The sequence below is a fragment of the Hipposideros armiger genome, unplaced genomic scaffold (assembly GCF_001890085.2).
Source record: "Hipposideros armiger isolate ML-2016 unplaced genomic scaffold, ASM189008v1 scaffold_371, whole genome shotgun sequence".
NCBI lineage: Eukaryota > Metazoa > Chordata > Mammalia > Chiroptera > Hipposideridae > Hipposideros > Hipposideros armiger.
The window spans coordinates 88,075-113,784 of NW_017731721.1; the positions used below are offsets into that span (position 1 = coordinate 88,075).

Below are 25,710 nucleotides of genomic sequence, written 5' to 3' on the forward strand. Positions count from 1 at the left end.
GGCGACTGATCTGCCTCGCCCGGGAAGAGCGCAATGATGGTGCCAACTTGGGCCAGTGAAGCAACGTCCTCCAGAACTAGACTGAAGAACACAACGACACGACAGCAACTTGTCTGTTCCCCTTCCCCCAATTCCCCAGCGCTGTTCCCATCCCCCCAATTCCCCAATAAAAATCTTTAAAAAAAAAATTAAAGGAAGATGTGGAGAAAGTCAAGAAAAATAGTGTGAACAAAATGGAAATATCAATAAAGAGGTAGAAAACCTCAGAAGAAAGCAAAAAGAAATCCTAGAGCTGAAAAGCACAATAACTGATAATGAAAAATACACTAGAGGTATTCACAGGCAGATTTAAATCAGCAAACTTGAAGATAGAACAATGCAAATTATCAAGTCTAAGGAACAGAAAGAAAAAAGATGTAAGCAAGTGAACAGAGCCTAAAGACCTGTGATACACCGTCAAGTGGACCAATATATACAATCGTGGAAGTTTCAGAAGGAGAAAAGAAAAAGAAGCACAGAGAATTTTTTAAGAAACAGTGGTTGAAAACTTTACAAATTTGATTAAAGACATGAACATAAACATCCAAGCTCAACAAACTTCAACTAAGAACTCAGACTCACACCGAGACACATTATAACCAAACTTTCAAAAGCCAAAGACAGAGAATCCTGAAAGCAACAAAGAGAAGCAAATCATCACATACAAGATCACAAGATTTCTCATCATGTACTTTGGAGGCCAGAGGAAAGGGGGGCTGATACATTGCAAGTGTTAAAAGAAAAAAACTGTCAACCAAGAATCATATATCCAGCAAAAATATCCTTCAAAACAGCGAGGGAGAAATTGAAACATTTCCAGATAGACAAAGCTGAGCGAGTTAGTGACCACTAGATCAGCCATACACAAAATACTCAGGACAGTCCTCCAAGGTGAAAAGAAAGGAGACTAGACGGTAACTTGAAGCCATATAGAGGGGAAAAAAGATCTCAATAAAGGTAAAAACATGGGCAATTATAAAAGCTAGTATTATTATAACAATGGTTTGTAACTGTGCTTTGTTTTCTACATGATTTAAGAGACTAAAAAATTTTAAGGGGAAAAACAACAATCATTAGTGTAAAACCTAGTGTTACTGTTAACTCTGATTTATAACTCCAAATCTTATTTTCTATATAGTTTAAGAGCCTAATGGATTTAAAAGATTATTAGTTTATGTTTTGGAGCACACAATTTATAAAGATATAATTTTGTCACATCAACAACCAAAAGAGGAGGAGTGCAGCTATAAAGGAGTTTGTGTGTTACTGAAGCTAAACTGGTATGAATTCAAATTAGAGTTATAACTTTAGGATGTTAAATGTAATCCCCATGGTAACCACAAAAAATATAGCTATAAAGAATATACAAAGGGGCCAGCCGAGTGGCGCGTTGGTTAAGAGCTGGCGTAGGACACCAGCTCTGAGCAGGAGGGCCCCGGTTTGGATCCCACATGAGGGCCAGTGACACTGCACCCTCTACAGCTAAGATGGTAAAGAACAGCTCAACCTGGAGCTGGGCTGCCGTGATACGCCGGCGATGGAGTAGGCTGCAATGGGGCTGGCTGCAGCTGGCGTGAGCTTTCGTGAGCTGCCATCCAATGGCCGGCGAGGGACTGCCTCACCCAGGAAGAGCACAATGATAATACCAACATGGGCCAGTGAAGCGACATCCTCCACAACTAGACTAAGGAACAAAAGGACAGCAACCTGTCTGTTTCTCTTCCTGATTTCCCAACATTGTTCCCCTCCCCCAATTCCCCAATATAATCTTTAAAATAATAATAATAATAATAATAATACATAAAAAAGGAAATGAAAAAAGGATTTTTAAATTTTACTATATTAAAAAAAAAAATCAAGAGCCAGCTAAGTGGCTCAGTAGATTAAGAGTTCGCTCAACAGCGTGAGCTCTGAGCAACAGCGGTTTGAGCCCCACTCGAGCTGAGCTGCCAACAGGTGGCAGGATGGCTCAGCTTAAAAATAAATAAAATAAATAAATTTAAAAAATCAACCAAACACAAGACAATCATGCAGAAAATGAAGGACAAAAAAAACTCTTGAGGCATATAAAAAATAGATAGATTAATGACACAAGTCCCTCCTTATCTGTAATTAAGTGTAACTGTATTAAATTCTTAATGAAAAGATAAAGAGTGCTAGAATGGATAAAAACACATGATCCAACTATATGCAGTCTACAAGCACTGAGATCCAAAAACCCAAACAGGCTGAAAGTGATAGGATGGAAACAGATATACCACATAAAGAGTAACTAAAAGAGAGGAGGGTAGCTATACTCTATCAGACAAAATAGATTTTAAATCAAAAAAGGTTTCAAGAGACAAAGGATATTCTATATATTTTTTAAAAGGCTTAATACAGCAATAAGATATAACAATTATAAACATTTACATGCCTAATGACAGGCCATCAAAATATATGAAGCAAAACCTAACAAAATTGAAGGGAGAAATAGAGTTTTATAGTAATAGTTGGAGACTTCAATACCCCGCTCACCATAATGGATAAACAACCAGACAGAAGATAGGAAACAGAAGACTTCACAAAGAAACTACGTAGATCTAACGACATATACAGAACACTGTATCCAAAACAGCAGCATACACATTCTTCTCAAATGTACTTGGAAGATTTTCCAAGACAGACCATAATATTGGCCACAGAGTAAGTCTCAATAGATTTTAAAACATAAATATACGAAGTATCTTTTCTGAACACAACAGGATAAAGTTAGAAACCAGTAACAGAAGGAAAATTGACAAAATTGTAGAAATGAACAAACTTTTAAACAACCAATGGATCAAAGGAGAAATCAAAAAAGGAATTAGAAAATACTTTGAAACAAATGAAAACGTATACCAAAACACACGGGATGCAGCAAAAGCAGTGCTTAGGGAGAAATTTATAGCTATAAATACTTACATTAAAAAAAAAAAATGATACCAAAACCAAACAAAGACACTACAAAATACGAAAATTACAGTAGATCACACAGCATGATCAAGTGGGATTGATTTCAGGAATGCAAGGATGATCAGTTCCTGCAAATCAATCACCATAATACACACTACCAAAACAAAGAATAAAAATTATGTGAATCTCAATAAAAACAGAAAAGCATTTGACAAAATACAACAACCATTTATGATAAAAACTCTCAAAAAGTGGGAATAGAAGAAATTTATTTCAACATAATAAAGGCTACATATGACAAACCCACAAACATCATACTCAACAGTGAAAAGCTAGCTACAAGCTTTTCCCCTAAAATCAGGAATAAGGCAAGGATGCCCACTCCACTTTTATCCAACATAGTATCGAAGTCCTTGCCACAGCAATCAGAAAAGAAAAAAGGAAAGGCATCCAAATTGGAAAGGAAGCAGCAAAATTGTCACTATTTATAGATGACATGCTGCTATATATAAAAAACCCTATTCATCTACTAAAAAACTATTATAACTAATAAATAAATTCAGTAAAGTTACCAGATTAAAATTTATAGTTAATAAAATCAGCGGCATGTCTATACACTAACAAATTATCAAACGAGAAATTAAGAAAACAATCCCATTTACAACTGTATCAAAAAAACAAAAAAAACCCTAGAAATTTAACCAAGAAGACAAAAGACCAGCCGTACTCTGAAAATTCACTGTAAGACAATGATAAAAAAAAACTGAAGATGACACAAATAAATGGAAGGATATATCTTGCACATAGATTGGAAAAATTCGTATTTTTAAAATGTCCATATAACCCAAAACAATCTACAAATTCAGTATAATCCCTATTAAAATACCAATGGCATTTTTCACAAAACTAGAACAAACAACCCTAAAATTTATATGGAACTACAAAAGACCCCAAATTAGCCAAAACAATCTTGAGAAAGAAGAACAAAGCTGGAGGTATCAAGATCCCTGATTTCAAAGTATACTACAAAGTTATATAATCAAAACAGTATGATACTAGCACAAAACAGACACAGTTCAATGGAATGGAACAGAAAGCCCAGAAATGAGCCCACACTCATATGGATAATTAATCTATGACAAATGAGGCAGAAATATACAATGGGGAAAAGACAGTTACTTCAATAAATGGTGTTGGGAAAATTGGACAGATACATGAAAAAAAAATGAAACTAGACCACTTTCTTATACCATATCAAAATGGATTAAAGATTTAAATGTAAGACCTGAAATCATAAAAGTCCCAGAAGAAAACATAGGCACTAAACTCTTTGACATCAGCCTTAGCAATATATTTTTTTATATGTCTCCTCAGGTAATGGCAACAAAAGCAAAAATAAACAAAAATGGGACTACATCAAACTAAAAAGCTTTTGCATACCAAGAAAATCTTTAACAAACTGAAAGGACAACGTACTGAATGGGAAAAGTTATTTACAAATGATATATCTGATAAGGGGTTAATAACCAAAAAATATAAAGAAATCATACAACTGAACACCAAAAAAAAAAACCCCACGAACAATCCAATTAAAAAATGTGCAGAGGACCTGAATAGACATTTCTCCAAAGAAGATATACGCATGGCCAAAGACATGAAAAGATGCTTAACATCACTAAGCATCAGGGAAATGCAAATCAAAGCCACAATGAGATATCACACCTGTTAGAAAGACTATTATGAAAAAGGCAGCAAACATCAAGTGTCGGTGAGGGTGTGGAAAAAAGGAGCCCTCCTGCACTGTTCGGAGTGTAAACTGATGCAGTCCCTATGAAAAACAATATGGAGGTTCTTCTAAAAATTAAAAATTGAACTACCATACAACTCAGCAATTCCACTTCTGGGCATTTAGCCAAAGAAAATGAAAACACTAATTGGAAAAAACATATGCACCCTATGTTCATTGCAGCATTATTTACAATAGCCAAGATATGGAAGCAGTCCAGGTGTTCACTGATAGATGAATGAATAAAGAAAATGTGGTATGTGACAATGCAATATTCCTCAGCCATAAAAAAAGAATGAAATCTTGCCAATTGCAACAACATAGACAGACCTAGAGGGTATTATGTTAAGTAAAATAAGACAGAGAAAGACAAATACTATATGATTTCACATACATGTGTAATCTAAAAAAAAAACACACAAAACAAAACAATGAACAAACAAAACAGAAACACTCATCGACACAGAGAACAAACTTATGGTTGCCAGAAGGGAGGCGGGCGGGGGATGGATGAAAAAGGTGAAGGGGAATAAGAGGTACAAACTTCTAGTTATAAAATAAATCACAGGAGTATAATGTACAGCACAGGGAAAATAGTCACTAATATAATAAGTGACCACACTTATTGTGATATCATAAGGTATATAAATGTCAAATCACCATGTTGTCACCTGAAACTAATATATTATGTCGACTATACTTAACTAAAAAATAAAGATTATTAAAAAAAGAAAAGGAAGATCTCAAAATAACTAACTTTACAACTCAAGGAACTAAAAGAAGAGCAAACTAAACCCAAAACTAGCAAATGGAAGGAAATAATAAAGATTAGAGTAGAGATAAATAAAGAATAGAAAAATAGAGAAAAGCAATGAAACCAAAAGTTGGTTCTTTGAGAAAGAAAAAGATCAACAAAATTGACTAACCTTTAGCTAGATGAACTAAGAAAAAAGAAAGAAGGCTCAAACTACGAAAGTCAGAAATAAAAGTAGACACATTGCTACTGATTCTACAGAAATAAAAAGGATTATAAAAGTACTATTTAACAACTGTATGCCAACTAATTGGATAACCTAGACGAAATGGACAAATTCCTAGAAACATAAAACATACCAAAACTAAATCATAAAGAAATAGAAAATCTGAATATCTATAACTAATCAGGAGATTGAATCAACAATCAAGAATCTCCACCAACACCCTTCACTGGTTAATTCTATAAAACATTTAAAGAATACCAATCCTTTTCAAGCTTTTGCAAAAATTTAAAAAACGAGGGAAAACTTTCCAACTCATTCTTTGAAGCCAGCATTACCCTGATACCAAAGCCAGACAGAGACACTACAAGAAAATAAAGCTACAAACTAATATCCCTTATAACCACTGATGTAAAACTTCTCAACAAAATACTAGCAAACTGAATTCAACAGCATATTAAAAAGATTATACACCATGAGCAAGTGGGATTTATTCCTGGAATGCAAGAATGGTTCAACATATGAAAATCAACCCATATAATATGCTACATAAACAGGATGAAGGAAAAAACACACGATCATCTCAACTGATACAGAAAAAGTATCTGACAAAATTCAAGACATTTCCATGATAAAAATAATCAATGAACTACAAATATGAGCCAACTACCTCAACATAATAAAAGCCATTATGAGAAACCCACAGGGAACATCATACTCGATGAAAGAAAGCTTTCTTTGTGACCAGGAACAAGGTAAGGATGCCCGCTCTCACTACTTCTATTCAACACAGTACTAGAAGTTTTCATCAGAGCAATTAGGTGAGAAAAAAAAGCAAAAGACATCCTAATTTGAAAAGGAGTAAAATTACCTATTTGCAGATGATATGATCTGATATGTAGAAAACTCACAAGATTCCACAAAAAAAAGTTAGAATAAATGAATTCAGCAAAGTAGCAGGATACAAAGTCAACACACAAATTCAGTTGGATTTTTATACACACAACAAAGAACAATCTGAAAAGCAAATTATGAAAACAATTCCATTTACAGTAGCAATGGAATACTTAGGAATTAACTTAACCAAGGATGTGAAAGACTCGAACAATGAAAACTGCAAAAAACTGCTGAAAGAAATTAAATAACACATACTCGTAAATGGAAACTTATTCTATGTTCTAAACTCAAAGACTTAACATTGTTAAAATGTGAATATGACCCAAAGCAATCTACAGATTCAATGCAATCCTGATCAAAATCCCAATGACATTTTTTGCAATAGAAAAACCTATCCTAAAATTCATATGGAATTTCAAGGGATCCCAAATAGCCAAAACAATCTTGAAAGTGAAGAACAAAACTGGAGGGCTCACACTTCCTGATTTTAGAACTTACTACAGATGTACACTAATCAATCAGTGTGGTATTGGCATAAAGATAAACATACAGATGAGTAGAGAATATAAAAATAAACCCTCACATATATGGTCAAATGATTTTTGACAAGGGTGCCAAGACCATTCAGTGGGGAAAGGACAGTCTTCTCAACACACTGTGTTGGAAAAACTGGATATCCACATGCAAAAGAATGAAATTGGACCCTCACCTATCACATGCAAAAATTAACTCAAAATGGGTAAGGGTCCTAAGTGAAAGACCTAAAACAATATAACTCTTAAAAGAAAACATAGGACAAAAGCTTCACAACATTGGATTTGGCAGTGATTTCTTAGATATGACACCAAAGGCAGTTAACAACAACAAAAAGATAATCTGGACTTCATGAATTTTTTTTTTTTTTTTAGCTGAGCCATCCTGCCACCTTTTGGCAGCTCAGCAGCAACTCAGCTCGGGCCAGGCATCGAACCGCTGTTGCTCAGAGCTCAAACTCTTGAGCGAGCTCCTAACCAACTGAGCCACTCGGCCGGCCCCTTCATAAAAATTTTTAAATTTCGTGCATCAAAAGATACTATCCAGAGTAAAAATGGCAACCCACTGAATAGGAGAAAATATTTATAAATCATATAATTAAGAAATTAATACCCAGGATATATAGAGAACCCAACAACAAAAACAACCCGATTTAAAAATGGGCAGCCGGGTGGCACAGTTGGTTAGAGCAAGTGCTCTTAGCAACAAGGTTGCCACTTCAACCTCCACATGGGGTGGTGGTCTACGCCCACCTGCAACTAAGAATGAACATGGCACCTTGAGCTGAGCAGCCACAAGTTGCAGACGGGGCGGCCGGATGGCAACTGGACTTGGAGCTGAGCTAGCTGCGCCCTCCACAACTAAGATCGAAAGAAAACAACTTGGCTGGTTCCCTTCCCCAATTCCCCAACACTGTTCCCCTTCCCCAATTCCCCAATAAAATCTTTATAAAAAGAAAAAAAAAAGATAAAAATTATGGTATCAGCTCTAACTTTGTAACACTGTGTTTTTCCTCTATGAGAAACCAACACTCTGTGACTCAAAGAAGCCACATTTTTTCCCCTCACAGTCTCCATACAAAAAATACACAACCAATACTGCTGACCAAAAGACTATACCACAAAACTAAAACACAAAAGTTCAGCTATCACCTATAACCATTGACTCTAGGCCAGCACCCAAGCTAAGAAGTTGAAGTCATGATTATTGCATAACCACACAAAGGGAAATTCCAAACCTAGGGTACATAACCAGCTCTGGTATATTCACTGGGGCAGTCAAAAGAAGAAAATGGTTTGTTCCACATGCTAACAGCAATAATTCTTACCCTCCAATTCCGAATTCGTTTAAGCCTGTTGGGGGTTTTCTCCAGAATCTGTAGAAATTCATGTGTCAGTTCTGCAAATGAAATAGAACATTTAAGGAAAACTCAGAGAGGCAGAAGGAATGAAACAAGAATAACCTCAACTAACTATTTTCATCTGCATCAAGTCACCTTTGGCCAGATATGTGACAGATCAAGATCAAGTGCGTTTCAAGGACCCTTACTCTAAAACTTACCATCTAAAAGTTCCAGGGTCACAGTGGCGTCAACATACTCCCACCAGTGCTTGCCATCAGTTGAGACTGGGATCTCCCAGTTGGACCACTTGCAAGCCAGATGAATGCAGACACAGGCCACCACAGGAGGTGTGTACTGCAGGCTAAATGTGGTCAAATGCAGGCTGACACCAGAGGGAAGGAAACAAGAGAGTGTCATGAGCTCTCAATTCTGAACCCAAAGTTAAAACTCTCCATTATTTAAAAAAATTAAAAAACCACTGGAGAGCAAGAAGGGCAAGAAATATCCAGTGCTCTGATCCAGCACTCAACATGACTTTCCAATAACCCACCTGCTCAGGTAACATTTATAAATTTTTGACTATACATCATTCAATCCACAGAACTGACAAAGGAACAAAAAATAAGTAAAACAAAATGGATACTCAGTTTTGTTTAAAGCAAGGATCAATTATTCTGAGAATAAGCTCAGAGCTTAAGGGAAGTTATTTTTGATATGTATAATCCCTAAATCAAATACTTAAGGATATACCCTAAAAATATCTTGTCTCCTGCAAATCAAGGTCTGGCCTATTTAAAATAATGAATAGACAATCACTCTCTCACATCTGAATATACTTGATGGTTTATTTTAAAATTTCTCCTATCAGGCTGTAAAAATGAACTTCTTAGCCCTGACAGTCATTAGGAAATATCTTTGGTTTCTATGAACCACCGTAGATTGGAAATTAGAATGAGCAAGTCATTTGGTAACACAAGTTATATATTAATAATTTTTTCTTTAAAAAGGGAAGAAAGAAAAAGGATCACAATTCTTTACACATATATTTGCCCATTTATCTGGGAGTGGGGCAAGAAAAACACGTCTTTTAAAATATCCTAATTATTGCAGAATCCTCCAATCAGATTTCCAGTGACTGTCAATGAATTCCAAGATTACCAACTTTCAGAACTAAGCTCTTATATGTTTTAAAGCTAACTAACACATGCAGAATTAAGTAGGCTCTCAACCAGCCATAAATAATTATATCACCTTAGCAAATTTAAAAAGCACCATGGAAATTAAGGTACAAATGAAAAGTGTGCATAAAAATCAACATTTGCCAGAGAACTGTCTATATAACACACTGTATCAGAGACCCATGCTTGGGCCTTTGAATTCTAGTTACTACCTGACATCTTTCCACATGCCTCTCAAAAAGTGACAGTCCCAACCCAAGTAAAGTCCTATCCCAAAAATAGAAAGGAAAAATATTAAAATATAAACCTGTTGGTTGCCATGAAGTAAGAAGTCTGTGCTAAGTCCTTGCTTGCTATAAAAAAAAAAAAAAAAAAAGATAAGGGGAGAGGGAAAAAGTTATCAGTTCCATTTAATCTCAACAATTATTTGGCATTTAATATTTGCAAGGTAGAAAATATCATGGTGAATGAAGCAGACACGGTCCCTAACCACCTTAAGTTTACATTCTACCAAAGACAGATTAGCAATTTTTAATTATATTATTAATAAATATGCTGCTTCCAGACCTAGGGCCTCAAGCTTTACTCTGTACACCAGGTATCTGACACTTGTTTAAAATGCAATTCCTGGGCATCCTTTCTAGAGTTTCACTCAATATGTCTGGAGAAGCACATAAGCATTTTTAACAAGTAACCCAGAGATTCTGATATAAGGGTTCACTGAAAAATACTGAATTGGGGGATGAACTAATTTGGAGGCAAAATCAGAATACGCAAGATCTTAATATGTTTGGAAAAGTGATTTGTACTTAAAAAAAAAAAGTTTTCGGGCCGGCCGAGTGGCGCGATGGTTAAGAACTCGCTTGGGATGCCAGAGGGCCCCGGTTCGGATCCCACATAGGAGGGCCAGCAACTTGTCTGTTCCCCTTCCCCCAATTCCCCAGCGCTGTTCCCCTCCCCGCAATTCCCCAATAAAAATCTTAAAAAAAAAAAAAAAAGTTTTCAAGTAATCTGTGATTTTATCTCAAAATCATCAACCAAAATTATTTAATAAATTACAAAAAAAAATTTCTTCTTAAAAAAGAAAACTGCTCTAGATGACAAAGCAAATTTTAATCTTCCTTAAACATTAGCATATATTCATCTCTGTTTAATCCTAACCTTGCTCAATATAGACCTTTTTTTTGGTAGAGGGTAGTGTCACCGGCCCTCATATGTGGGATCCGAACCGGGGCCCTCTGGCGTCCCAAGCCAGCTCTTAACCATCGCGCCACTCGGCCAGCCCAATATAGACCTTTTAATGCTTTCAAAATAGAAAGAACTCAGGGAAAACGTTCAGAATTTTCAGATAAAACGTTCAGAATTTTCAGATAAAACACACATAAATGAAATGCAAAACAAGGCCAATTATCAGTATGGTCTAAAAAGGCACTGAAATGCACAATGATGTGTAGCTATTCATGATACTACTATTTAAACTAAATGAGAGGAGCTAGGTTTCCTGCAATTACAGCTACTAAATTAAAATAAAAAGGAAGTTCTGACTAGGGATGGTCAAGTATGGAAATATTGGGTTGTCGGAAAAGTCATGACGTATTTTGTCTGTTTTTCAAAGGTCATTTATTTATATAAAGAACAAAGATCAACCAATGATATATTGCCCGTTTTGTTCAATAACCTTTTGTCATCTTTCAGTGAGCTTCATAATTCCTCGTTCATAGAAGGACCTGTCTTTATTTGCAAAAAACTGAACAAGGTGCTGATTTACAGCCTCATTTGAATTGAACGTTATACCACGCAAGGAGTTGTCAAGAGAGCGAAACAAGTGGAAGTCTGACGGCGCAAAGTCAGGTGAGTATGGTGGGTGTGGCAACACATCTCATCCAAGCTCCAATAATTTTTGACGGGTGATCAAACTTGTGTGTGGTCTAGCGTTGTTGCAATGAAACACAACTCCAATTAACACGCTCTTGACATTTCTGGATGATGGATTCGTTCAAACTGTCCAATTGCCGACAGTACACATTCGAATTGATTGTTTGGTTCCTTGGTAGGAGCTCAAAAAACACGACACCTTTAAAATCCCACCACACTGTGAGCATAACCTTCCTCGGCTGAATGTCTGCTCTTTTTATGTCGTTTGAGGTGAATCATCTCGTTGGGACCAAGACTGTTTGTGCACCACATTGTTGTAAACAATCTACTTCTCATCACCAGTTATCAGTCACTTCAAAAAAGGATCGTTTTCCTCACATTTAATGAGCATATTGCAGATGTTTACACACGCCATCAAATGAACTTCTTTGAGTTCATGCAGAACCCAAATATCGAGCTTGCTTACGTATCCCAGCTTCTTCAGGTGGTCATGAACACCTGAATGATGGATGTTCAATGTTTCTGTAATCTCTCATGTCATGTAACGTGGGTTTGACTCGATCAACGCCTTTATTTTGTCGTCATCAACCTTGGTGAGCCTCTCTGACGGAGGAGTGTCGTTGAGATCAAAATCACCAGAATGAAATTTCGTGAACCATCATTGGCACTGATGTTCTTGTAGAGCACTGTCACCATAAACTTTATGCAACTTTTCACAAGCTTGACTCACGTTCTTCCCTTTATGGAAGTAAAATAGTAAAATATGGCAAAAATGCAGTTTGGTCTTCCATCTTCAACTTGTTGTAAAATCTCCAAAACTCAACCAAATTGCTCAATTTTTTTTTTAGAATGAAGCTAGAACTGTCAGCTGTCAAATGACATAGTAATACCATAGATGTGAACGACTCTAGTACTTCCAAAAATGAACTAGTGCCATCTGTCACAAACATACGTCATGACTTTTCCGACAACCCAATTAGTTCAAATTAAATTCTAGATGATCCTCTGGGTAGTCTTTAAGAATGTCTAGGGCAATCAATCCTACAATCGAAGATCGCCGACTCCCAAGACATCCTTAAAATTGCTTTTAGTTATTTATGATTTGGTGACTTTTCAAAATCTGCCCCCAGCTTTGACAAACATCCTCAAGAGGCTAATTCTCTTTAAAAAGAGATCACCTAGGGCTGGCTGAGTGGCACGTTGGTTAAGAGCTAGCTTGGAACGCCAGAGGGCCCCAGTTCGGATCCCACATATGAGGGCCAGTGACACTGCCCTCCACTGCTAACATGCTGAACAACAGCTCAACCTGGAGCTGGGCTGCCATGAGTCGCTGGCAATGGCATAGGCTGCAGCCCCTGCTGCAGTGGGTTGCCATGGGCTACCGTATATAGCCAGCAGCCAGCGTGAGCGGCCAACAGCCGCAGTGAGCGGCTGTCCAGAAGCTGGCGACTGATCTGCCTCGCCCGGGAAGAGTGCCATGATGGTGCCAACTTGGGCCAGTGAAGCAACGTCCTCCACAACTAGACTGAAGAACAAAAAGTACAGCAACTTGTCTTTTCGCCTTCCCCCAATTCCCCAGTGCTGTTCCCATCCCCCAATTCCCCAATAAAAAATCTTTAAAAAAAAAAAAAAAGATTAAAAAAAAGAGAGAGAGATCACCTAAAAACATTTTTAAGAACTCAGTAGAAAAATCCCAAGTCAGAATCACTCATTTTGATTTAAGCCAGTTAGGCCTTTCAATTAAACTTTTGGTCAAAACAGTTGTGTTATGTACTTGTCCACAGCAATTTTAGCCTCTAAATGAGATGGTAAAACAAATTAAGAGCACAGTCTCAAGCAGGGATTCCTTACCTCGAACAAGTTGAGTGCACTTTACCACATGTGTATGTGGGTGATCAATTGTTAGCTCAAAGCCTAAAAAAAAGTAACTGGTTAAAAAGCCAAAGTACTTGAGACATTTTATACATGTTTTATCTAAGTCATCATTACAGGCCTCCCTTGTTTTCCTGTCCCAAAACTGTTATTCAGAGGCTGAGTCACACAAAGTATATAGCACGCTTTGTCTCCAAAGCTCCTTATAATATTTTAAGCTAGAAGATACCATAAGATAATAAAGCTAATGCAATCTCAAGGCCCCTGAGGAACCAATACCCTAATACACTCTGAACACAAAACATGTTTTAGTGGACAATAGAATATATGTTGGAAGGAGCAGTTACTCAAGTGATGACTATCTTGCAAAGCTTAACCTTGAGGAAACATTTTAAAAACTATTATTTTGTTCCTTTTCATCATCTTAATTACAATGGGTACTGATCATTTTATCCAATCCCAAATGATCTTTACCAAAATTACTTAAGGAGGATCAGTATGTCTATAAAATTTTTTTTGAGTTTTTCTTTTTGCCTATGTAAATAAAATTTTCTAGATAAAGAAATTCAATTGAGAAATTTACATGGCATAAATTCTAAAAGGTAACTGATTCTTGCAAATTAGATCTTACTGGTTTCCACATTAAAATATTAATAAAAATTTATTCCACCAGAAAAATACCATTGTCCATTAAAACATAGTTACATTAAAGATCATTTATTTAAAGTAAAAAGGTTAATTAGCAGAAATTAACATCAGAGATAAACTTTGAAGAACTCTGTGTGTGTGTGTGTGTGTGTGTGTATGCAATAAAATACAGCTGTATCAGTAACTTTCCAACACAGCTCATGAAATCCTCCCCTACCTAACGAAAAAAATGATAGCCAAAAAAGACTAGAAAAAAATCTTCACTTTCCATATTTGCTTTTAAAAAGTCTCTCTGATGAAAATAACAATAACATCATCCAAGTTGCCCATGAACCACTATACAGCAGGTCCTCAAGTAACTTCATTCAACATCATTTTATTACAATGTTGATGAAACAAAACAAAAAAACTGATTCCCAGTGGGGGCCACTGTCGGTGTGGAGTTTGCACATTCTCCCCATGTCTGCATGGGTTTTCTCCAAGTACTCAGGTTTCCTCCCATGCCCCAGAGATGTGCACATTAGGTGAATCAGCTTGTCTCAGTTGTCCCCGTCTAAGCAAGTGTGGGTGTGTGTGATGTGCCCTGCGATGGAAGGGTGTCCTGTCAGAGTGCACCCTGAGCTGCTGGGATAGCTTTTCAGCCAACCGCAACCCTGAGCTGAAATACATGGGCTGGAAAATCATTATCTTACTTGTTTTTATTAATCTTTCTTAAATGTATGTATAGCTCACATTCATTTCAATGTTTAATATTAGAAGTGTTTTGGGTCTTTATTTACAAGTTCAGTGATGTTTTGTGATCAGAAATATGCCAAAGGAACTTAACTCTTGTTTATATCAATTAGCCTATGGTAAAATTAGTTTCGTTATATATTGTTTCACTTAAAGCCAGAGTGTCCAAGGGCCCACTGATGATGTTAAGCGAGGTCTTACTGTACCTTGAATTCCTCCACCTCCACTCTGCTGTTCTGAACTCTGATTACCAATTTAAAAACAAATGCTATAATCTAAATACGATGACAGATTATAAAAATCCACTGAAGGAAAAAATTTCTTAAAATAGTTTCTGCCATTAGTTATCAGAAAGTTAAAAACTACCAAACCCTAAAAAGCAAATCATGAATTCTAGAATGAAAAAACAAACAAACCTGGCAACTGCTATTTCAAAGCTGTGCCTTTATTCTTTCTTTGTTATAGGCCAGGGTAAAACTGAGCTCTACAACCTCTAGAATTTGCAAACCCTTTCCAAGACATTTTCCTCCTCTTTCCTATTTTGCCAATTTTTAAATCACATATTACACATATATGTTTCTTTAATGTTTTAAAGAAAAATAAACTTACCTAAAGTCTGCAGAATTATGCTTTCTAATATTACCAGATCTTGAACTTGCTGCAGGTAAGCCTGTAGGTGAGAAGACACATAACGCACAATATGTAAAGTGTAAACAATTCTAACAACCCATCCCAAGGAAACCAAAGCCACAAAAAGCAGAGGTGGAGTTATGAGGTACAGTAGAAACTGAAATTAATCTTTATCACCATTCAGTATATATCCTGCTTTTAAAAGAAAAATGGTGGTATACTGAGAAGGAACACTTTATTCATAAATGGCTACAGAAAAAAGCACCAGAGATTTGGTTCATTTTCAGACTGACATTTTAAGTTTTAAAAGTTCACTTGCTGAAAACTGAAATATTCATGTGTCTACATCATCATCAAAATACATTTGCAAAGCCTTGCTATAGGCAATGTAGGCAATCTCAAACATCTGACTATTAACCTTCCCCTTTGGGGTAATGCTAGATTTCTAAAAATTCATAGAAGAGTTCAAATGTAAAGGGAACAAACAAATTCTCTCAGATTTGTACCCGCTAATCCTGTAGCCACTATCCACACGTGGCTATTGAGCACTTTAAATGTAGCTGGTCTACACCGAAATGCACTATGAGCGTAGAATACACACCAGATTTTGAAGACGAAGTTAATATAACAATAAAAATGTAAATTACCTCATTAATGTTTTAATATTGATTATATGCTAAAATAACAATATTTATGATTTAAAAAATACATAAAATGTTAAAATTTTACTTTTTTAAAGTAAATATTTTAAATACAGTTTAAGGAAAGTTAAAAATTTTTGAACTATACATAACTCCCCTTATATTGCTATTGGACGTACTGGTCTAAAAGTGTAGGAAAATGAGGCTTTGGCCAGGAGTTAACGAGACTCATGTTTGTTAAACTTTCCACTTAACTTTTTGATCTTTAATAAGTCCAATAAGGACTTAAACTATGCTAATTCTCTGTTCCATATACTGAAGGAAATATCGTCCCCTAATCACCGCACAAGGAACAGAAACTCAAGTGAGAAGTTACATAAATATACTTTAGAGAAGAAAAAATAAGTGGGGACTATGTTTTGTTTTATTTTGTTAAAATTATTTTATTAGGTCAATTCTATAGACCAATGGCATTTAGAAGTCACTCTCAAACCTAAATAAAAGTCCAGAGCAATAACTCTTTTCAGTAAGAGCTACTGTGCAGCCCTAAGAGAAAAAATGAAGGAAGTCAAGACACTGCTATGCAAAACACTTAATTCACATAATTAGGGGCTATTATCAACACAAAAAATACACCCTACCCCTTTATCCAAAAAAAACCACTTTATCCAAAATGATCAACAGAACACACAATTCCATTTATCTACATGATAAAGGACAACTCATGCATCCGCTGTAAGAGACTTAAATAATCTAAGTAGTAACAGAAATCCCTGATTTTTCTCCAAGCACTTAAAATGTCAGACCTCTCTACTTCTCACAACTCACCACTCCCCAATCACTGACTTCTAAAGCCAGGAGCGAGTTTCCTGTCTTTAAGCAAGTCAAGGAGGAATGGAGGGGGGAAAAAAGCTCTATGTATATGCACAGACTAAAGGTCTGGAAGAATACAGTATACTGGAACTGTCATCAGCAGCATCCTCCTAGGCGGGGATGGGGAGATGCTTTAACTTTTACTTTAAATGAGTCTTCAGTATTTGGATTCTTTTATAATGAGCATATAGAACTTTTCTGATTTCTTAGAAGGTTCTCTTGAAATAGAGAATGGTTAAAATATAAATACATGTACATGATGAAATACTATCTCGCCATTTAAAGCAAGTGGAAAATTAATAAAATAGGAAATATTTGGGATATAGTAAGTGGAAAACTACAAAACATATACATGTATAGCCATTCATAGAAAAGAAGCTGGAAATAATGGTTCACTTATATATCTGTGGTTCAAATTATCTTTCTTTTTCTGCATTTTCCACTTTACTACAATGAATACAATTTACTTTTGCCATAAAATTTCTATGATGTTTTTGTTAAGGGAAAAAACAAACACTAAAAGGTTTCCTTAACAGCTCCCATTCAGACGTCAATAAATCAAAGTTACAAAAGTAAGTTATGAGCAAAATAAATTAAGAAAAACAGACATGTGTAATTAATCCCATACCTCACTCCTAGTATCAGGAAGCGATTCCTGTGGATGGAGACAAGCATGTGCTACCTTGATGACGTGTTCTAATTTTTTTGGCTGCTCCTCTACTTTAGCTGCTAGAAATAAGGCCGCTGGAGCCACAGACTGGATGGAGAGAAAAATAAATCATATTCATTATTTGTGTATTTCTAGATCAAGGTAGGTTTAAGAAGGAACTAAGTCTCAAACCAAGTTCTTTGCTTACCTCAACTTCTTCATCACCTCTTGTTTATGATTTTTCCTCTACTTAAAACGTCCTGTCCTCTCCTATCCATTAATCCATACCCACTTCCAAAACCCAATCCTTCAACAAAATATCTCTCATTAAAAACTACCTATTCAAGAAGCCATTAGATGTAAATACAGCTTTCTATTTAAAATAAAATTCTTTACTAAGTTTGTATCAAAACAATCTATATTATTTTTTTAAAAGAATAAACTGAAATGTCCAGAAAAGGCAAATCCATAAAATACAAAAGAAAGTAGATTAGTGGTTGCCAGGGACTAGGAGAAAAAGGGGAATGGGAGTGACTGCTAAAGTGTGAGGAGTTTCTTTCTGGGGTGATGTAAACGTTCTCAAATTAGATAGTGGTGATGGTGGCACAACTCTGTGAATACACTAAAAACCAGTAAACTGTAGATTTTAAAAGGAAGAATTTTATTGTATAAGAATTATCTCAAGTATATATGGGAGGCATAAATCTTAAAAAGAAAGGAATTCAAAATATAGTAGTAGTATATTCAAGAGGTTATACATGGAAGGCACTTAAAGGGGGGAAAAAATCAAGCCAATACACAAGTTGATATCAAACTCAGACACTAAACAATATAAGAGATTAGAGTAATATGACATAAATGTAGCCTGGTAAATGGGGAACCTCAGGAAGTGGAACGTCTCTTGAATCTTAACAAGAACATTTCAATGATCAAAGATGGCAATGGCAGGAGCTAGAATTCACCAGGAGTCAAAGAAACGTAATAAATAATTTTATAGAATTTAAATATCTATTTCACTTTACTGAGGAATGCATTCTATTGTAATATGTTGGTATCCTCGGGGGATACGTTCCAAGATCCCCAGTGGATGCCTGAAACTTCAAATGGTACTGAACCCTATATAGATTATGTTTTCTCCTATACATATATATAGATTATGTTTCCTATACATACATACGCACACCTATGATAAAGTTTATTTATAAATTAGGCACAGTAAGAGATTAACAGTGACTAATAAAATAGGATTATAATATAGCGTAATGAAAGTTATGTGAATGTGGTGTGTGTATGTGTGTGTGTCTCTCTCTGATAACTGATCTGATAACTGAGATGGCTACACTAAGTGACTAACGGGCGGGGAGCATATACAGCGTGGGGATACTGGAGACAAAGGGATGATTCCCATTCCGAGTGGGACAAAGAAGGAATGCAAAAGATTTCAGCATGTTACTCAGAACACCGTGCAATTTAAAACATAAATTGTTTACTTCAGGAATTTTCCATTTAACATTCTAGATGGACCACAGTTTACCACAGGCAGTTGACCACAGGCAACTGAAACCACTGAAAGCGAAAGAGCAGATAAGGAGGAACTACTGTACTTATTTGTATCCTTGCTGTTCTCTGTTATACTTTGCTTTTCTCCACAATTCAACTCATAATAACAATTCTCTTCCTTCATATTTGTTGCTGATGTATGTGGAGCTTACTACGAACACATTCCTAAAGCTTAGTAAGGATAGAACCAGAGGAAAATGGGCATGCACAAAGGTGTGGAGGAATCAAAGCATGAAGCACATTTTGAACACTAAACTGAGTTAGTTGGTAAGTGATATATTGGGTTGTTGGAAAAGTCATGACATATGTTTTCTATGTTTTTCGTTGCAAAAATGCATCATGACTTTTCCGACAACCCAATAGATAATGGGATATGGGACACAAAAGATTTTTAACCAAGTCACACTAAAGATTTTCAAAAAATATGTAGAGTTTAAGAAATATTTAGAAAGATCAATCTGGTGGTAGGTGGGACTGAAAGGAAGAAAGGATAGGATATACTAAAAGTTTATTTTTAAAAAACAATCCAGGCATTGGAAATAAGTTTAGAGTAGGCAATAGCAGTAGAAACAAAGAAAAAAAGAAACACAGGTATCACCTGAAAAACTAATAGAGCTTCACCAACTATGTGCGCATGTATTTGCACACAGAGAAAAACAATTCTAATGGGATATACTCCAAAATGTTAACAGGATTATCTCTGAACAGTGGGTTACAGGGAAATCATCATTTTCTCCTTTACTGTTTTCTTTCAATTTTATGACAATATTTATAGAGAGATAAAAAACAGTAACAGTATAAAATTAACAGGACTTTATAACTGATTGGACAAAGGAGAAAAGGAAAAGGACAACTCAAAGACAACACTAAGATCTTTAAGCCACCAAATTTGCCTTCAAGTGGCCAAAAATATACTTGAAAGAAGCTAACTAATATATGGAATACAAACAATGGCTAACAAGGTAAAATAATATCTCAGTAAAAGACTGAAAAAGGATAAATGACAATCTAATTTTTGTGCAAATCAACAATACACAAATACTCATTATTCTTCGTGGAATCACTTACCAAGCTGGCTTATCAAAGCATTCTCCCATCAAAGGCAGTTTCTCAGAGGAATTCTTATACTAGGTATAAGATTTTTTCCATTTTAAAAGAATAATAACGCCAGCTAATATTTATTTGTTTGCTATGTGCAGGCACTTTGTAAATTAGTTTATTTAAATCCTATTAAATACTCTATGATGTATGCACTATTACTGACTCCAAAGAGATGAGAAAAATGAGGTCTATGGTAAACTTGCCTAAAGCCACAGAGCTAGTAAAGCAGTGCACAAAGGATCCAAATCGAGACATATCTGACTCCAAAGCCCATCTTCTTAACCAATACGCTTGACCTCTTAAGAGTTACTAATGGGAGTACAATAGTACACCCAAATTTGTTAGCTATTAAAATACCACACCTGTATTTAAAAATACTTAAATATGGCATAAACACATATACACCAAGTTGCTCACCACTACTTTTATACTCCCCCCACTTGAAAACATTTTTTAAAACTGTACATAGAAAAAAAAAATCAGGATTTGGGGTTGAATTTCTTCTCAAAAAGAGTAACCACAATACCAGGATTTAAGTGAATAAACCAGTGATTTAATCACATCCACTAAAGAAATAAAATTTATTTCAACCAAAAGGCCAAGTTCTCTACCTTTCAGGGTCTTGGAAATATACTACTATATCTTGATCTGAATGAGGGTTACATATATAATAACGCAAAAAAAGTAAGCAAGTTGCACACTTCAGATTTTGTGCTTTACTCTATACCTCAACAATAAAAAATAAAAAATAAATTTAAAAAAAAATACCTCTGGGCTCCAAAACACTATCAATGAAGAGATACAACAAAATGAGAGAAGTAGTCACAACACAACACACAGCTCTAATATATAAAGTGCTCATATGAATAAGAAAATCAAAACAAAACGGGGCAACGTGAACCAACAGTCAATTTCTAAGTTAATTCTTCAGTTTCATAAGAACAGTGAACAATAGGCATAAACAGCTCAACTCCACTAATTAAAGAAATGTCAATTAAGAAAATAATTTAGAACTCCCTCTATCTTGTTCACCATTGTATCCCTAGTGCTTGACAGGTAGTCAGAACTTACTATTTCCCAAAGTAACAAATATTTGTTGTTAGCAAGGATGTAGAGGAAAGGACCCTCTCCTACAGTGCTGGAAACAATGTATAAGGATGTAATCTTTCAGGGCAAACTGACACAACAAAAAATTTTTAAATGCATGCCCTTGGACACAGCAATTCCACCTACAGGAATTTATACTAAAATAGTCATGTAAGTGCACTACATATAGACTATCTGACCTAACATTATTTAAAATAAACTAGAAACAACCCAAATATCCACCAGTAGGGAGCTGGTGAAATAAATTATGGTAACAACACAAAGAAATACTATGTGGTCTTTAAAATAATAAAAAAACAATATGAAAAGATGTCCAGTATATATACTGTTAAGTGATAAAGGCAAGTTGTGTAAGAGTAGTATAGGAGAAGTGATTTTTATAGAAATACATAAATACTAGTACATGCATAGAAAATGTCTGAATCACTACATGCAAAAATATTTATCAATGGTTACTTTTGGAGGGTGGGATTACACTCTACATTATGCATTTCTATATTGTTTTAATTTTTACCATGAGTATTTATTACCTTTGTAATAAAAGAAAACATGAAAAATGCATGAATGCTTGATAGGACTTATTAATGCCACAACAATGTGTTCAGTTCTCTCAATCTGAATTTGGATTCATCACAGCTAAACATAAAATTAACATACAAAAGGGGTGATATTTTTGATCTGTTAATTCCAGAATGTGCCTAAAATCAACTCACTAGACGGGGGTCGGCAAACTGCAGCTCATGAGCCACATGCAGCTTTTTGGATGCGGCTTGCAAGCCGCAGTTTGCCGACCCCTGCTCTAGAGGGTCAATAACCCAAATTAAAAGTCACTGGATTTGAAAAGGTCACGACATCCCAAAGAATCTCTCTATATTGGATAATTACCAGATCATTCGTTCATTCAGTAAGTTTACTAAAGATGCTTTGGAGAATATACAGGAAAGTGAATCTCTGTCCTTGCTAAGCTTAATACATGGGAAATAAGGAGTTATAATTTAAAAGGCGAAGTATGGGAAGAGAGAGAGAGAGAGAGAGAGAGAGAGAGAGAGAGAGAGAGAGATAGGAAATAGCATGCACAAACTGATGTGAAATGTATTTCACCCTGGATTTAAAATGTCTACCATAATAAAAGGGAAGAAACGTAGAAAACTTTCAGAATTGGCAAAACAGCTATAGACTTCCTCTTCAAATATTTTTTATCCACTACCTTCTATTTTAGAGCTATCAGACAGCCTCATTAAATTCTTCTCTCGCCCTCTGATTGCAAGGTGTGCTCCTTGCAATCAGAGGTAGAGCATGGGTGGAGGTAGGGAGGCTAAGGGTAGAAGAAAGCCAAGCTGGCTGAATAATCAGCAAAAATTGGGAATACTTAATCCACAAATTCGAAAGGTTTCATGTGCAATTACTCCCAATACCGAGTCCACCAATAGCTTACATTACAAAAGCAACATCTAGCTTCACAGATTCTCTTCCTTTGGCATTAAAAAAACAGCTCAAAATCCATCATCCTAAATTTGAAACACTTTTCCTCAAAACATAACCTTAAAAAAATAAAATAAGAAATATTTAACTCACAAATTCATATGAAGTGTTCATCAAGTTTAGTTCTATTACCTTGTGAGTTTTTTTTTTTTAGCTGAGCCATCCTGCCACCTGTTCGCAACTCAGCGGCAGCTCAGGTAGGGCCAGGAATCGAACCGGTGACCCTGTTGCTCAGCGCTAGCACTTTTTTTTAAAGATTTTTATTGGGGAATTGGGGGGATGGGAACAGTGCTGGGAAACTGGGGGAAGGGGAACAGACAAGTTGCTGTCCTTTTGTTCTTCAGTCTAGTTGTGGAGGACGTTGCTTCACTGGCCCAAGTTGGCACCATCATTGTGCTCTTCCCGGGCGAGGCAGATCAGTCGCCGGCTTCTGGACGGCCGCTCACTGCGGCTGCTGGCTGCTCACGCTGGCTGCTGGCTACACATGGTAGCCCATGGCAACCCACTGCCACAGGGGCTGCAGCCTACGCAGTTGCCGGCGACTCACGGCAGCCCAGCTCCAGGTTGAGCTGTTGTTCAGCATCTTAGCTGTGGAGGGCAGTGTCACTAGCCCTCATATGTGGGATCCAAACAGGGGCTCTCTGGCGTCCCAAGCCAGTTCTTAACCATCGCGCCACTCGGCCGGCCCAGAGTTCGCAAGAGCTCGCACTCTTGAGCGAGCTCTTAACCAACTGAGCCACTTGGACAGCCACCTTGTGAGTTTATTAAATATAGTCTTACCTGCAACTGGGATATCACTATGCATTCTCTTCCAAGTCATTTACAATAATGTTAAATAGGACCATTTCAGGTAGCAAAACTGAAAATAGCACTATTAACAATTCTGTCCAGAAAAAAAAAATCCCTTTATTACTATTACTTTATTTTTCCTATCTGAAAAGTTATATTCAGTTATCACATAATATACCTTCCCCCTCCAACCTGTCATTGATTGGAATTGTATCAAAGGGCTTCAGATAAATCTAATTACATTTACCTGTTTTCCTATGATCATATTATTTACCAGTTCAAATATTACACTTAAATTAAGCAGTTTCCCCTTTAATGCTACTCCACCATCCCAAAATGTTAAGTTTACATGTTCAATAATCTTTTCTTTTCTTTTTTTTTTAAATTTTATTGGGGAACAGCCATGGTCATTGGTTACACATTGCTTTCATGCCACAATAGTTGACTCTTCTAGAGAAGGCACAGCTCACAGTGGCCCATGCGGGGATCGAACCAGCAACCTCGGTGTTATCATACCACACTCTAACCAACTGAGTTAACCGATCACCCCTCAATAATCTTTCTTTTTTTTTTGTTTAAGATTTTTTTTTTTTGAATTTTTATTGGGGAATTGGGGGATGGGAACAGACAAGTTGCTTTCCTTTTGTTCTTCAGTTTAGTTGTGGAGGACGTTGCTTCACTGGCCCAAATTGGCACCATCATTGCACTCTTCCCAGGTGAGGCAGATCAGTTGCCGGCTTCTGGACGGCCGCTCACACCAGCTGCCGGCCACTCACACTGGCTGCTGGCTACACATGGTAGCCCATGGCAACCCACTGCAGCAGGGGCTGCAGCCTGTGCCGTCGCTGGCAACTCACGGCAGCCCAGCTCCAGGTCAAGCTGTTGTTCAGCATCTTGGCTGTAGAGGGCGCAGCATCACTGTCCCACACATGTGGGATCCGAACCGGGGCCCTCTGGTGTCCCAAGCCAGCTTTAACCACCGCGCCACTCGGCTGGCCCTCAATAATCTATTTTTTTATTAAAGACTCCACCTACTCTAAGGATTACTAAATTTAACAACTAACTAGACCCTGCATAGGAAAATTGGAAGGCTGGATTCAGAACAGCAGTGACACATAATGAATGTGATCAACCTTAAATTCTAAACTTCAAATCCCAGGGCCGGCCGAGTGGTGCGTTGGTTAAGAGCTGGGTTAGGACGCCAGCTCTGAGCAGCAGGGCCCTGGTTTGGATCCCACATGAGGGCCAGTAACACTGCCCTCTACAGCTAAGATGCTGAACAACAGCTCGACCTGGAGCTGGGCTGCCATGAGTCGCCAGCGACGGCACAGGCTGCAGCCCCTGCTGCAGTGGGCTGCCATAAGGAACCATGTGTAGCCAGCAGCCAGCGTGAGCTGCCAAGAGCTGCTGTGAGCGGCCGTCCAGAGGCCGGCGACCGATCTGCCTCACCCTGGAAGAGCACAATGATAATACCAACATGGGCCAGTGAAGCAACGTCCTCCACAACTAGACTGAAGAACAAAAGGACAGCAACTTGTCTGTTCCTCTTCCCCAGATTCCCTAGCACTGTTCCCCTCCCCCAATTCCTCAATAAAATCTTTAAAAAGCAATTTAAAAAAAACAAACTTCAAATCCCAGTTCAGCAGCAAAGATTAACCACAAAAGAAATATGAAGTTGAAATTAATCACAAAAGGACTATACCATATAAAGAAATTATACTTACATTTCGATGGAACTGTGTAAAGGACTGAATCATGTAGAATCGATGCATGTATACTATAGCAGTGTTGATAGTCAATTGTGAGCTAAAATGCTCAAGTTAAGGCTCCAAAACAGGCAGAAAGTACAACTCCTAAAAATACTTCTATATCCTCCCAAAATCACCATGCAGCTGGGCACAGTAGATGCTCCTACATGAAAATCATACTTACCTCCACCGAATTAACTACTAACGGCCCTTATTAGCACGCCTTAAATATAACAGGCATTCACTATAAATTTGCTAAATAAACAAGCAAGCTTCTCAGCATGTGTAGATCAAGAAGGAACATAAACAAAACTCT

General features: G+C 36.7%; 1 protein-coding gene across 1 annotated transcript in view; it reads right to left on the minus strand.

Annotated features, from left to right (window-relative positions):
• The window catches only part of CCNT1 (cyclin T1), a 39,273-nt gene that overhangs the window by 7,666 nt on the left and 5,897 nt on the right, over window positions 1–25,710 (minus strand). The window contains exons 2-8 of the mRNA XM_019662283.1: window positions 25,371–25,452; window positions 17,587–17,715; window positions 15,424–15,484; window positions 13,414–13,476; window positions 9,995–10,040; window positions 8,728–8,891; window positions 8,495–8,565 (exon numbers count right to left, since the gene is read on the minus strand). Of these exons, the coding sequence (XP_019517828.1) occupies window positions 8,495–8,565; window positions 8,728–8,891; window positions 9,995–10,040; window positions 13,414–13,476; window positions 15,424–15,484; window positions 17,587–17,715; window positions 25,371–25,452 (616 nt within the window). The remainder of the gene's footprint in view (window positions 1–8,494; window positions 8,566–8,727; window positions 8,892–9,994; window positions 10,041–13,413; window positions 13,477–15,423; window positions 15,485–17,586; window positions 17,716–25,370; window positions 25,453–25,710) is intronic.